Below are 12,336 nucleotides of genomic sequence, written 5' to 3' on the forward strand. Positions count from 1 at the left end.
AGGAGTGCCCTTCTGTCAGATATCCTTGTAGCTTCCCCCTCGCCTCCTTCAGGGCTCTGCTCAAAAGTTACCTTCAAGAAGTCCTTCCTGGATCACCCATCATAGAAGAGCAACTTTCTATTCCCAGTCTTCTTTTGCTAGACCTGCTACCTGCCCTGCTTTATTTCTCTCCCTAATCTTATCACCCATGATCCACTACTGATTTCTTTGCTTGTTGATGATCTGTCTTCAACCACCAGCACATAAACTCCATGACGACAGGGGCTAGTTTTTGTTTGTTGCTTCCCCTCTAGTGCCCAGAACACTTGGTAAATATTTGCTGAATGAACGTTTTATAGACCCGAGTGAGCATATTGCACATGGATTTAAGAGGGACTTACGCTGTCCAGGCAGATCGTTCAGAAAAGAGAAGGTGCACCCTTCTGGGCTGGTCCTTGGGCACCTGGGCTCTCCCCAAGGTACTCACACTACAGTTGGCGGGGGCACTGTGTCACGTGGGGTTGGCTTTCTGGGGGCAGGCAAGTCGCATTTGCGCCGAGCCGTGGCGCATCACGAAGAGTCCGTGAGGGAGGCCAGCCTGTGTAAGAAGCTCCGCGACATCGAGGTCCTGCAGGAGGTGCTGTCCGCGGCGCACCAGCGGTCCCGGCTCAAGGACGCTCAGCACAGGGAGGACGACGACCTGCTGAACTTGATCGAGGCTCCTGACATCATCTGTGAGTGACCTGGGAGCCTGTGGGGGGTGCAGAGGGTGCCCCCATTTCTCCGGGGACACAGCCTTGATCCGCTCATCCGGGGAGGCTTGGGCAGACCCTGAGTTCTCTCTCTGCTCCCTTAGTGCAGGGGCTTCTTTATGGTCTTTGTCGTCAGTGACCTCGTGGTAGCATGTGACCCCCCCTGTCCCTCAATATGCCCCCCTCGGTGTCGGGGTGCCCTGCCGCCTTGTTTCTGTCCCCACCTCCCTCAGCACCCCCTTTGCTGACTGTTCTCGCCCGATCCCACCCACCCCCTCCTGGCATTCTCGGGGGTCTACTCTCGCTGGTTTGTCTCCTCTGGATGGTTTCCTTAAAGTCTCATAACCTCCCTGGGGTTCTAGCTGTCGCTTCTAGTCAAGAGACCTCAGAAACTACCTTCGCCTAGATGCTTCTGCTAATGCTTCACCCCCAGATTCTGTCTGCCTCTGGGAATGCATTCTGCTGTATCGGCCTTTTACCTCCAGCTCCAAGGTTTTAAAGCCAAATGCTTCCTTCTTCCCTCCCCTACGCTTGCTCATTCCTGTTCTCTCCTTCCTTCAGTACCAACATTTTCCCTCTTTCTTGTTTTAGGACAAACATTTTTTTTTTTATTATGAAATGAGAAGTAAATTTTCCGCTGAAAGAGTGGAGCCAGGGGGTGCAGGGAAAATTTTTACTTTGGCAGTCAAAATTCTTCAAAACCTAGTTTATCATGTGTGCGTGTGTGTGGTGAGAACACTCAAGATCTATCCTCTTGGCGATTTCAAGTAGGCGATGCAGTATTGTTAACTGTGGTCACCATGCTGTGTTAGATCTCTAGAACGTACTCATCTTGCACAACTGAACCTTTGTACCTTCGACCAACATTGCCTCATTCCCAACCCCCACTGTCACCCCACCATTCTGCTGTCTGCTTCTATGAGCTTGACTGTTTTAGATTCCACGTATCAGTGAGATCATGCACCACCAGCACTTTCTAGGCATTTCCAAGATGTTAATTACCATCCGGGGTTCAGGAAGATGGAGGTGAATGGGACAGTTGTTGCTGCCCTTGGGGAGGGGGCTGTCGGTTCTGCCCCAGGAGGCAGGAGTTGGGGTGCCTCTCTGAGAGGTGACTTTATAGTTAAGGAATGACTAGGATCTTTTAAAGAGTTAGGGGAAGGGGTGGCCCAGTCAAGGGAACTCCCTTTGTCCATACCTCCTTCCACCCCACTCCTACACCTCTGTCTCCTGTCTCTGAGGTTCCACCTCAATTTCCAGGGGCCAGTTGTTAGAAACAGAGCCCTGCTCAAGCTGGAACCCTGGGCTTGTCTGTGGTGATGCTGGCAGATATCTACTGAGCATTTGAGGTCTTCCAGGCACAATAGTAAGCACGACAGGTGGAATCTCATTCAACTCTCCCTCCAGCTCTATAGGGAGGGACTAGGATTGCCCTCCTCTTAAAGATGAGCCAGTACAGGCTTTAGGGAAATCAGACTCTTTGCCCCAGGTGAGCAAGCTGGTAGGTGGAGGCAGGAATGGCACTCCATGATTCTCCTTCTTGGACACTGGCACCTCCTCGGCCCCTTTGTCCACACAGTGTGCTCTGTGGCCAGGAGGTAGAGATACGACCTCCACGGAGGGAGGAGGGGAACGCGGCTCCTGGCGAGGCTGTCCAGGGCTGATGGTGCCACTCTGGTAATGGATGGGCACCCTGTTTGAGCCCAACACTGTGTCTGGCAGTTTGTAGAAGCCACAGGGCCATCCTGCAAGTAGAGGGCTGTGTTCTACCTTGGCAGGATCAGGCTTCTTCCTCAGATTTTCTTTTTATGCTGTTCTTTCTGTATACTTAGCCTGTTCTGGGATCCTGTGTTAGGAGCTGACTAGCCTCGTGGTAAGGGTTGGCTTGAGCCTCCCATGAATAGGATGGTGGAGATTTAAGCTCTCAGTGGACACGACCTGACAAACTGACATCCCACTAAAATCATCTCACACGTGAATGATGAAAAGAGGAAGCTCATCTCACCCAGGACTGTGTGCTGAGAGACACGGTACTTCCTCCTGTAATAGCCACACTTGAAATGTAGATGACTTCTTAGTCGGGTTTCATGAGTGCCAAAGGAAGTCTGCTAGAATATATGTACGCTTCTTGAAGGCAGGGGATGTGTCTGATTGTCACTACTCTGTCCCAGCCCCACAGCAAGGTATGGCTCATGGCAGGTACCCAGATGGAAGGTATGGGTGACACTGGGCCAGGGGGTTGACCAGCAGTCCATCTTCTGTACTACTTGTCTAGACCGAGAGAAAGGCCAAGAGACCAGGAGGAAGGTCTGCTTCTCTTCCCTTTGGAAAAAAGACTTAGGCTTGAGTTTTCAAGGATCGCTTTCAGTTACAGAAACATTTACGCTTTTCCTTTTAATATTCTTTTCCAGCTAAAACTGAGCAAGAGGTTGAAATTATATTGCCACAATTCTCCAAGGTGACGGTGACAGACTTCTTCCAGAAGCTGGTATGTTGAATGCTTATTTCATAGTGACTCAAGGGGACAGCTCATATAAGTTGGAAGTATGTAAAAGGCTATTTTTAGATCATTTTAGATTTTTTTCTTAAGTAGGCTCCATGCCCATTGTGGAGCCCAACACATGACTTTGAGATCTAGACCTGAGCCGAGAGATGAAGAGTCGGATGCTTAACCGACTGAGTCACCCAGCGCCCTAATAATATTATTAGACTTTTTAAAAAAGATTTTATTTATTTATTTATTTAAGATTTTATTTATTTATTTGAGAGAGTGAGAGAGCACAAGCAGGGGGAGCCCCACAGGGGTGAGGGAGAAGCAGGCTCCCTGCTGAGCAGGGAGCCCAATGCAGGATTTGATCCCAGGATGGCGGGATTGTGACCTGAGCTGAAGGCAGACACTTAACCGACTGAGCCACCCAGGTGCCCCAAGATTTTATTTGAGAGAGAGAGAGTGCGTGCATGGGATCAGGGGGAGGAGCAGAGGGAGCGGGATAAGCAGACTCATGCTGAGCGCACAGCCTGATGCAGGACTCGATCCAGGACACTGAGATCATGACCTGAGCCCAAATTAAGAGTTGAACGCTCAACCAACTGAGCCACTCAGGCGCCCCTAAGATGACTTTTTAAAGAACATTTTCTTGGGGTGCCTGGGTGGCTCAGTCGGTTAAGCGTCTGCCTTCGGCTCAGGTCATGATCCCACGGTCCTAGGATCGAGCCCCGTGTCAGGCTCCCTGCTTAGTGGGGCGTCTGCTTCTCCCTCTCCCACTCCCACTACTTGTGCTCTCTCTCTCTCTGTCAAATAAATAAAAATCTAAAAAAAACCCCAACATTTTCTTTAAAATATATTGGCTATTTTAGAGAAAATGGCAGTTAATGTTCTTGTTTGACTGCTGTAGCACGTATTGTCCCTAGTGGTGTCATTGGTCTCCGAACAAGGCCGAGTGACATCTGCAAGGACAAGGTGACATTTCCTGTAGCTTTCAAGTGCCTGATTCAGCCTTCAGATCCTACACCTAATGATGCTCTGTTCCAAAGGGCCCCCTATCGGTGTTTTCGGCTAACAAGAGATGGACGCCTCCTCGAAGCATTCACTTCACTGCAGAAGAAGGGGACTTGGGGTTCACCTTGAGAGGAAACTCCCCCGTTCAGGTCCACTTCCTGGATCCTCACTGCTCTGCCGCGGTAAGCGTGTGCCTCTCTAGATCAGGAGAAAAACTCACCGTTGCCTTGGAAGCAGTCAGACCAGTCACGTACAAAGAAAGCTACCCAAACAAATCTACCTGGGTGTAGGAATGAATTTAGGATTCCTTTGTGTAAAAGGTCTGACTGTGAAAGACCTCTTGCGGGTGCTACCCGCCCAAAGAGCAAAGGATTCACACGTGCTATCGATTTTGTTCATGTACTTGGGAACTGATCCAGGGATTGGAATGCACAGAACACTGACCTTCCTGTAAATCCTACGTTTGTAGCTGGCAGGGGCCGAGGAAGGGGATTATATCGTTTCCATTCAAGACGTGGATTGCAAGTGGCTGACGGTGAGCGAGGTCATGAGGCTGCTGAAGGCGTGTGGCAGGGACGGCGTGGAGATGAAGATCGTGAGCCTGCTGGACTTCACCTCGTCCATGGTGAGTGCTGACAGGCCGGCAGGAAACAGAGTTGTAGAGTGAGGCCAGCGTGAGTCCAGCCCCAGGGGTGTGTCAGGCCCTGCACCTCCTGCCTGCATTGGTGACCTGACGACTGGACTCCTGAGCTCGTCCTTGCTGGAATGTGCTCACCTGGGGCCAGAGATCATTGGAAAACTGTAAAAAAAAATGCTGTAGATGAAAGAACCACTTGATTTATTTTTCTGAATTTTTTAAAAGATTTTATTTTTTTATTTTTAAAGACTTTATTTATTTGAGAGAGCAAGAGAGAAAGAGAGAGCAAGCATGAGCAGGGGGAGTGGGAGAGGGAGAAGCAGGCTCCCCGCTGAGCAGGGAGCCCGATGCAGGACTCGATCGATCCCAGGACTCTGAGATCATGACCTGAGCTGAAGGCAGATGCTTAACTGACTGAGCCACCCAGCATCCCTGAAGATTTAATTTAGAGAGAGAGAGAGCGTGAGAGTGAGTGAGCGGCAGAGAGAGAGGGACCAGTAGGGGGAGAGGGAGAGAATCCCAAGCGGACTCCCCGCCAAGCGTGGAGCCGGACACGGGGCTCTATCTCACAACCCTGAGATCATGACCTGAGCCAAAACCAAGAGTCAGATGGTCAACCAACTGAGCCACCCAGGCACTGCCTGATTAAGTTCTTTTTTGATTACAAAAGTAATATGTACTCATGGTAAAAAAAAAATACTGAAATGGTACAGAATGTACCTTAGACACTTCCCTCCATAACGGTACTCATGTATTCATTCAACAGATAGTGACTGAGCATCTGTGTGTGTCAGGCCCTCCCTTGGTGTTAGAGCTATGGTTCATCTAGTCTGATGCGGTCCCTGCCCCCATAGAGCGGGCACTAAATACGCAAATACGTGGTTGTGATTCTGATAAGTACAGTACAGAAAATACGATGTGTAACGTGACAGAACGTCTGGAGGTGGGAGACGCCTGGGTGGCTCAGTCATTAAGCGTCTGCCTTCGGCTCAGGTCATGGTCCCAGGGTCCTGGGATCGAGCCCCGCATCGGGCTCCCTGCTCATTGGGAAGCCTGCTTCTCCCTCCCCTACTCCCTCTGCTTGTGTTCCCTCTCTCGCTGTGTCTCTCTCTGTCAAATAAATAAATAAAATCTTTGGGGTGCCTGGGTGGCTCGGTCGTTAAGCGTCTGCCTTCGGCTCAGGTCATGGTCCCAGGGTCCTGGGATCAAGCCCCGCATCGGGCTCCCTGCTCCGCGGGAAGCCTTCTTCTCCCTCTCCCACTCCCTCTGCTTGTGTTCCCTCTCTCGCTGTGTCTCTCTCTGTCAAATAAATAAAATCTTAAAAAACACCCAAAAAAGCGAAGAACGTCTGGAGGCAGGAGAGGCTCCTCTAGAGAGGGCTTGTACCGAAACAACGAGTGACAGGGTCGAACCCGCCATTTGAGGAGGCGCAAGAGGAGCCTTCTGGGCAGGGGGACCAACAGGTGCAGAGAGTCCCTGTAGCAGGAAGAAGCTTCTCCTGTGGGAGGATCTGAAAGAAGGCCTTCCAGCTGGAACATGGTGACAGGGAGGGAGTGACAGGAAGCAAGGTGGGAGGGAGGTAGGGCCTCATAGGCAGCGGTGGGAGTTTGGAAGCCATTGAGCCTCTCGAGAAGGGGAATGATGTTTATTTCAGAAGGACGTCTTACGTCTTGTTGCCTGGAGGCTGGCTGGGCAGCAGGAGCGGGAGCTGGCTAGGGCAGGTGCCTGGGCCAGCGAGCTTAGCAGCTGACGTTAGGGCGGGTGACGGTGGAGGGAGAGAGAGGTGCATGTGCCCGAGATGTGGTTTTGGAGGTAGAGCTGACAGAGGTTTGTAGATGATTTGTGTAAAAAACATCCTGGAGAGAAAAATGACTCCTCGGGTTTGGGCTTGAACGAAGGCACCGTTTTTTGTAATGATGGGGAAGAGGGCGAGGGAGGGAGAGGAGAGAGGAAACAGAGTTGTACCGTGAATGTTTCACATGATGTTAGACGCCCAAATGTAATGTGAAGTAGGCAGCTGGATGTCCACATCTTCAGTTCAAGGGAGAAGTCAGAGCTAGAAATAAACATCAGAGAATCACCAACACAGAGATGATATTTAAAGCTGTAAGAGAGTAAATGGAATTACCTACGAGGGGCTGAGGGTCAGGGACTCAACCTGGAGACACCGCAAGCATCTGGAGGTCAGTTAGAAGAGAAGTAGGCGCAAAGGAAGTTGCGGAGCGGCATTTAGAGAGGATAAAAAGAAGCTTCTGGAATCGAGAGAAGAAAATCCTGCCAAGAGAAAACGGTCGGTTGTGTAGAGTACAGTTAAGAGATGGAGTTGTGTTTATTATATTTGACAGCAGGACAAAAGGACACTTTCCATGGAGAGATGGAAACAACTCTGATGAGAGAGGCCTGGAAAGTGAATGGATCGTGTGAGTCCTTTGATAAGAAATGTCCAGAACAGGCTTATCCATAGAAGCACAATGTAGAGTAGAGGTTGCCAGGGACTTGGGGGGTCAGGGAATTGGGGGGTAACTGCTGATGGGTTTAAGGTTTCCTTTGGGAGGGGAAAGAATTGTTCTGAAATTAGGTGGTGGTAGTGCTTGTACAACTCCGCATAGACTCAAAGCCACGGAGTGGTATTAACATAGTGAACTTTAAGGTATGTGAATTATATCTCCATTTAAAAATGAAAGAAGATGAAGTCGGACTCACAGAGCATCTTGGGGGAAGGGATCATTGAGAAATGGAATTTTTAGGGGCAGAATCTATAGAATTGCTGGGCAAGGGATCAGGGTCCCAACCAAAAACAAAAGGTTGTCCAAAAGCAGGATAAATAAAAGAGCTGGGCTCAGGACCAGAGGGTTGGGGCGCGCGCATGTGTGTGTTGCCCAGCACATGGTGTGGCTTTACAAGGAGAAAGGTTTGTCTTTCCATTCTGTAATAACTTGGAGCCAGGCTTGTGAAGGAGCTGAGGTAGACGTAGAAAGCAACTTTCTAGATGCAGACTGCGTGAAAAGGAATCCTGGCTTTATCGCCCGTGGTGATCATGGGCATCAGGGACTGGTTCTGAGCTGCAGGAAGATGGCGATGTGGTGCCTAGCATGGGATATGTGTCTTTCACAAGAGGTGTAATAATAACCATGATAGGGTTATTCTTGTCACCCAGCGAGGCCTTAGACAGTGGCAACCGAGCGCCGAGTTTTTAACTGCTGGGCCTTTGCTCCAAACAAAACCAGATAATGAGGATAAAGCCCAGGGACCTAGCTGAACAGATGATCTGCTCCACAGTCTTTGGATTGCGGTGGGGACCCCCAGCACTCCTCCATGGGGCACGTTTGGAATACTGCTGATGTAGCGGAGAGACCCCAGGCCTGGAATTGGGCCCTGCCTGCTGGAAACCAGCTGTGTGGCCTTCAGCAAGTTAGTACCCCCCCCAGGATTGTTTCCTCATTTGTACAGAGTGGAATGAGTGCCAGGCTCTCAAACCGGGCTCCCTATTGCTGTGAGTCAGAGGGGTGCCTGGATTATTTGGAGAATGGGTAATGGGGAGCATGGTGCTTGAGGACAAGAAAAAAGGGAGTGGCAGGAAGGGAGCAGACATGGAGGCATGAGCTGGGAGGGGGACATAGGGAAAAGGGAAGCTTTTCAAGGGTGGTGGTGGTAGTCGTGTGCGTATGTGTGGGTATCAATAACACAGTAAAGGTCGGGGAGGCAGGAGTGCAGGATGGAGGACATACCGGGAGGAGGGAGTGAGAATCAGGCACACAGAAGGATTTGTCCTTAGGAACAGATGCTATTAAGTATAGCACAGTACTATCAGGAGGACATGTGTGGGGCTTCAAGGAGACATCTAGGAGAGAAAGAATGAATTTACTAGGACAACCTTAGGAGTACCAGGTAATGAGGTGCCCTGTAGAGGTTTGAGGCCAGGGTTAGGGTTTCAAGGGAGACCCGTCGGCTTGGTAAACATCCCCCAGTAACGTGCAGCCCTTTGGGTACAGGCCTGGGGGGAGGCAGAGGGTGGAGTTTAACTAGACTTGGTATTCGCTGGTTGAAGTATGGGAGAGGATCGAGGGTATTTATAAGAGAATGGTCATAAAGATGCATAATGGACTTTAAGCAGGTTAAGGTTGAAAAGTGTTTGCAGGCATGAAATCTACATCCAGGACTATTTATTATTGTTTTTAATGGGAGCGCGCATGCATGTCTTGTAGAGTATGCTGGGAGTAAATGGCAGTTTTATAGAAAAGGAAGAGACATCTTCATCCAAAGGATCCAGACTCGAGAGGGACAGTTTAGAGTGAATACCCCTTCCCTTCTTTATTGTCCCACCTCTCAAATGCCTTGATTTCTATGATGACTATCATCCCCCACCACTTTAGATATGTAGTACGTATATTTAAAGGCCTGGTTTCGGTGCCTGGAACATAGTAGATGTTCAGTAAACATTTGGTGAACAAAGCAACTCCAATGTTAGGCAAACCTTGGAAGCAGGGGATAACCCACATGGAAGATTCTGGAAAAGTATCTGCAGCTTTCCTATTTGAACCCTACACGATCCTTTAAAAGTTAATAGTAGTGCTCACTGGGCAAAGAGTTTCAGCTGGGGAAAAGGAGAAAGTTCTGGAGGTGCACGGTGGTGATGGCTGCACAGCAGTTGAATGTACTTAATGCCACTGGACTGTACCCTTGACAGTGGTTAAAAGGGCCAATTTTAGGTTATGTATATTTCCTCAGTTTAAAAGATAGGGGGGAAAGGTTACTAGTATCCTCACCACAGATTCCATATTGTCTATAAAGAGAATGAAGTTGATCTGTACCTACTGGCATGGACTGAAATCCAAGGTATGTTCATTAAGTGAAGAAAGCAAGAGGCAGACCAGTGTGTAGTGTCTTCCTTTTCGGGAAAGACAAACGGTGACGTATACCTATGCACACATCAATACCTGGATCGGAACATCATCTCTAAAAGTGTAACAGAGGGCACCTGGGTGGCTCAGTCAGTGAAGCATCTGCCTTTGGCTCAGGCCACAATCCCGTCAGAATCCCAGGGTCCAGGGATCAAGTCTTGCATCAGGTTCTGTGCTCAGTGGGGGGTCTGCTTGTCCCTCTCCCTCGTTTCCTCCCCCATGCTCCTGCTCTCTCTCGCTCTCAAATAAATAAATAAATAAATTTTTTTTAAAAATTAAAAAAATAAAAGCAGAATAGTAATCGTGCTTCCTTCAGGGGAAAGGCCTGGAAGTCAAGGTGCGAGGGATGCCCTACTCTTTAGTATATGTATTTTCATATTGTTGAGCATGAGCATTATTTTTACAAATAGAATAAGAACCTTAAAAAGCGAGTCCTACTGCTAGCCTAAATTACTACTACTGAGTCTATTCCTTAAAAATTGTCCTTGTTTTTAAGAACCGAATTCTATGTAAGCGTTAATTCACTCGAGTTCCAGAATTATATCAACTTAATTTTAAAAAGGATGCTGTAAGTGCAAAATGTGAGCCTCAGACTTTGCAGTCACTTATCAGCTATCTTGAGGACTTCTAACACCGTTTTTCGTCTTTCCCATGTGCAGCATAATAAGTGTGCAACATACTCTGTGGGAATGCAGAAAACCTACTCCATGATCTGTTTAGCCATAGATGATGATGATAAAACTGATAAAACCAAGAAAATCTCGAAGAAGCTTTCTTTTTTGAGTTGGGGCACCAACAAGAACAGACAGAAGTCGGCCAGCACCTTGTGCCTCCCGTCAGTTGGGGTTGCGAGGCCTCAAGTCAAGAAGAAGCTTCCCTCTCCCTTCAGCCTTCTCAACTCCGAAAGTTCTTTGTACTAATGTGAGGAAACAAAAAACGTCCAGGCCCCAGATGTCTCCGGTGCTGACCAGGCCTTCCTATTTGTGCCACAGTGGAAAATTTCTAAATATTCGCAAATCCCATTTTGTCACTGGGTAAACTCACAATTGGTAGGTCTTCATGAATGAAAGTAACAAGAAACCTCAAGAAATTGGGGAGTGTCACCATATTGCTGCAAGTTATTTATTATATAAAGTATTGTAAATAGAACGGTGTTGAAAATGTGGCTATTTTTAACGGCTGCAGTGACGATTTGTAGTTTCTATCAGAATTAAATAGGGTTCCCTCTCTTGGTCCTACTTGTAATCATTTCTAGCCTTGGGTAATAGATCATTCCTTAACTCGGAATTCAGATGACCCCAAATTAAGGCAGGTCAAGGAACTATACCGATTTAGTTATATTACTAAGTTAGTATTATTAAGAAATGTTCCAAAGAACTGCTTCCTAAGGGGAATTCATGAACCTAAAATGATAAGATTTTACGATTATTTCTACATAATATGAATGCTATTGCCAGATAAAGTCTAGTGACAAATCTGTCATAACTTACCAGATAAAAACAAAACAAAAAAAACCACACACAATTTAGGAACAGTGTTGCTTCTAGTCTGATGTCATTTACAAGTTGCTAACACAGTGGCAGTGTTAGATGGGGATGCTATCTACAAGGTAGACAATATGCTGTTTGATACTCAAAACATTTTTGTTTAAAGTAGAAAATACGTAATTATATATTTTAAGAGTCTTTAAGATGGGTTAGAAACATTTTATAAGGTAAAGATGTAAATGATTCTAGTTTAAAGCTCTATTTGACTTTTTAAAATGACATTCTTACTGTCAATTTCTCTTGACATAAGGTGGATGATGCCGTGATTCTTGTAAGATTCATGGTTGACATAGTACAAGTTATATAGTTAAAAAAAAAATAGCATTGTAATCTATTTTTGAGAATTAACAAGAACGTAAATATTTTCTAGTGTGCAATATCAAAAGGGAAGCAACCATATTTGGGAAAGTGTATCCACTACTGTTAGGGACATTTTGTATAAATATTTAAATAAACATATTCATTTGCCTGAGTTAATGGTTTTTTTTGGTTTTTGTTTTTTTCCACTTTTTTCCTACTTATTTCACTCCTCTTTCAAATTGTTTCTACCCTAATGCACAAAATGTTCTTATGGTTTGGTCTTTTATAATGACTAACATTTCACAAAATAGCACTTACAGAGGTTTCAAATTACCTTAGTATCTTTGAAAACATATGGCATCTTTAAGGGCATTTTTTTTTTTAATTTAAATTCAGTTAATTAACATATAATGTATTATTAGTTTCAGAGGTACAGGTCAGTGATTCATCAGTCTTATACCCAGTGCTCATTACATCATGTGCCCTCCTTAATATCTATCACCTAGTTACCCCATCCCCCCACCTCCCACCCCCTCCCTTCCAGCAACCCTCAGTTTGTTTCCTATGATTAAGACAAACTCTTGTGGTTTGTCTTCCTCTCTGATTTTATTTTTTCCTCTCTTCTCCTATGACCCTGTTTTGTTTCTTAAATTCCACATATGAGCGAAGTAAATGGTATTTCTTTGTCTGACTTATTTCGCTTAGCATAATACCCTCTAGT

General features: G+C 46.9%; 1 protein-coding gene across 1 annotated transcript in view; it reads left to right on the forward strand.

The window, feature by feature from the left end:
- RHPN2 (rhophilin Rho GTPase binding protein 2) overlaps positions 1-11,787 on the forward strand; it is a 60,340-nt gene extending 48,553 nt beyond the window's left edge. Inside the window, exons 11-15 of the mRNA XM_021701036.1 lie at positions 519-713; positions 3,143-3,219; positions 4,266-4,412; positions 4,700-4,855; positions 10,428-11,787. Of these exons, the coding sequence (XP_021556711.1) occupies positions 519-713; positions 3,143-3,219; positions 4,266-4,412; positions 4,700-4,855; positions 10,428-10,688 (836 nt within the window). The 3' untranslated portion in view covers positions 10,689-11,787. The remainder of the gene's footprint in view (positions 1-518; positions 714-3,142; positions 3,220-4,265; positions 4,413-4,699; positions 4,856-10,427) is intronic.
- Positions 11,788-12,336: the final 549 nt, after the last annotated feature.

Source organism: Neomonachus schauinslandi, chromosome 16 (genome assembly GCF_002201575.2).
Source record: "Neomonachus schauinslandi chromosome 16, ASM220157v2, whole genome shotgun sequence".
Classification (NCBI taxonomy): domain Eukaryota; kingdom Metazoa; phylum Chordata; class Mammalia; order Carnivora; family Phocidae; genus Neomonachus; species Neomonachus schauinslandi.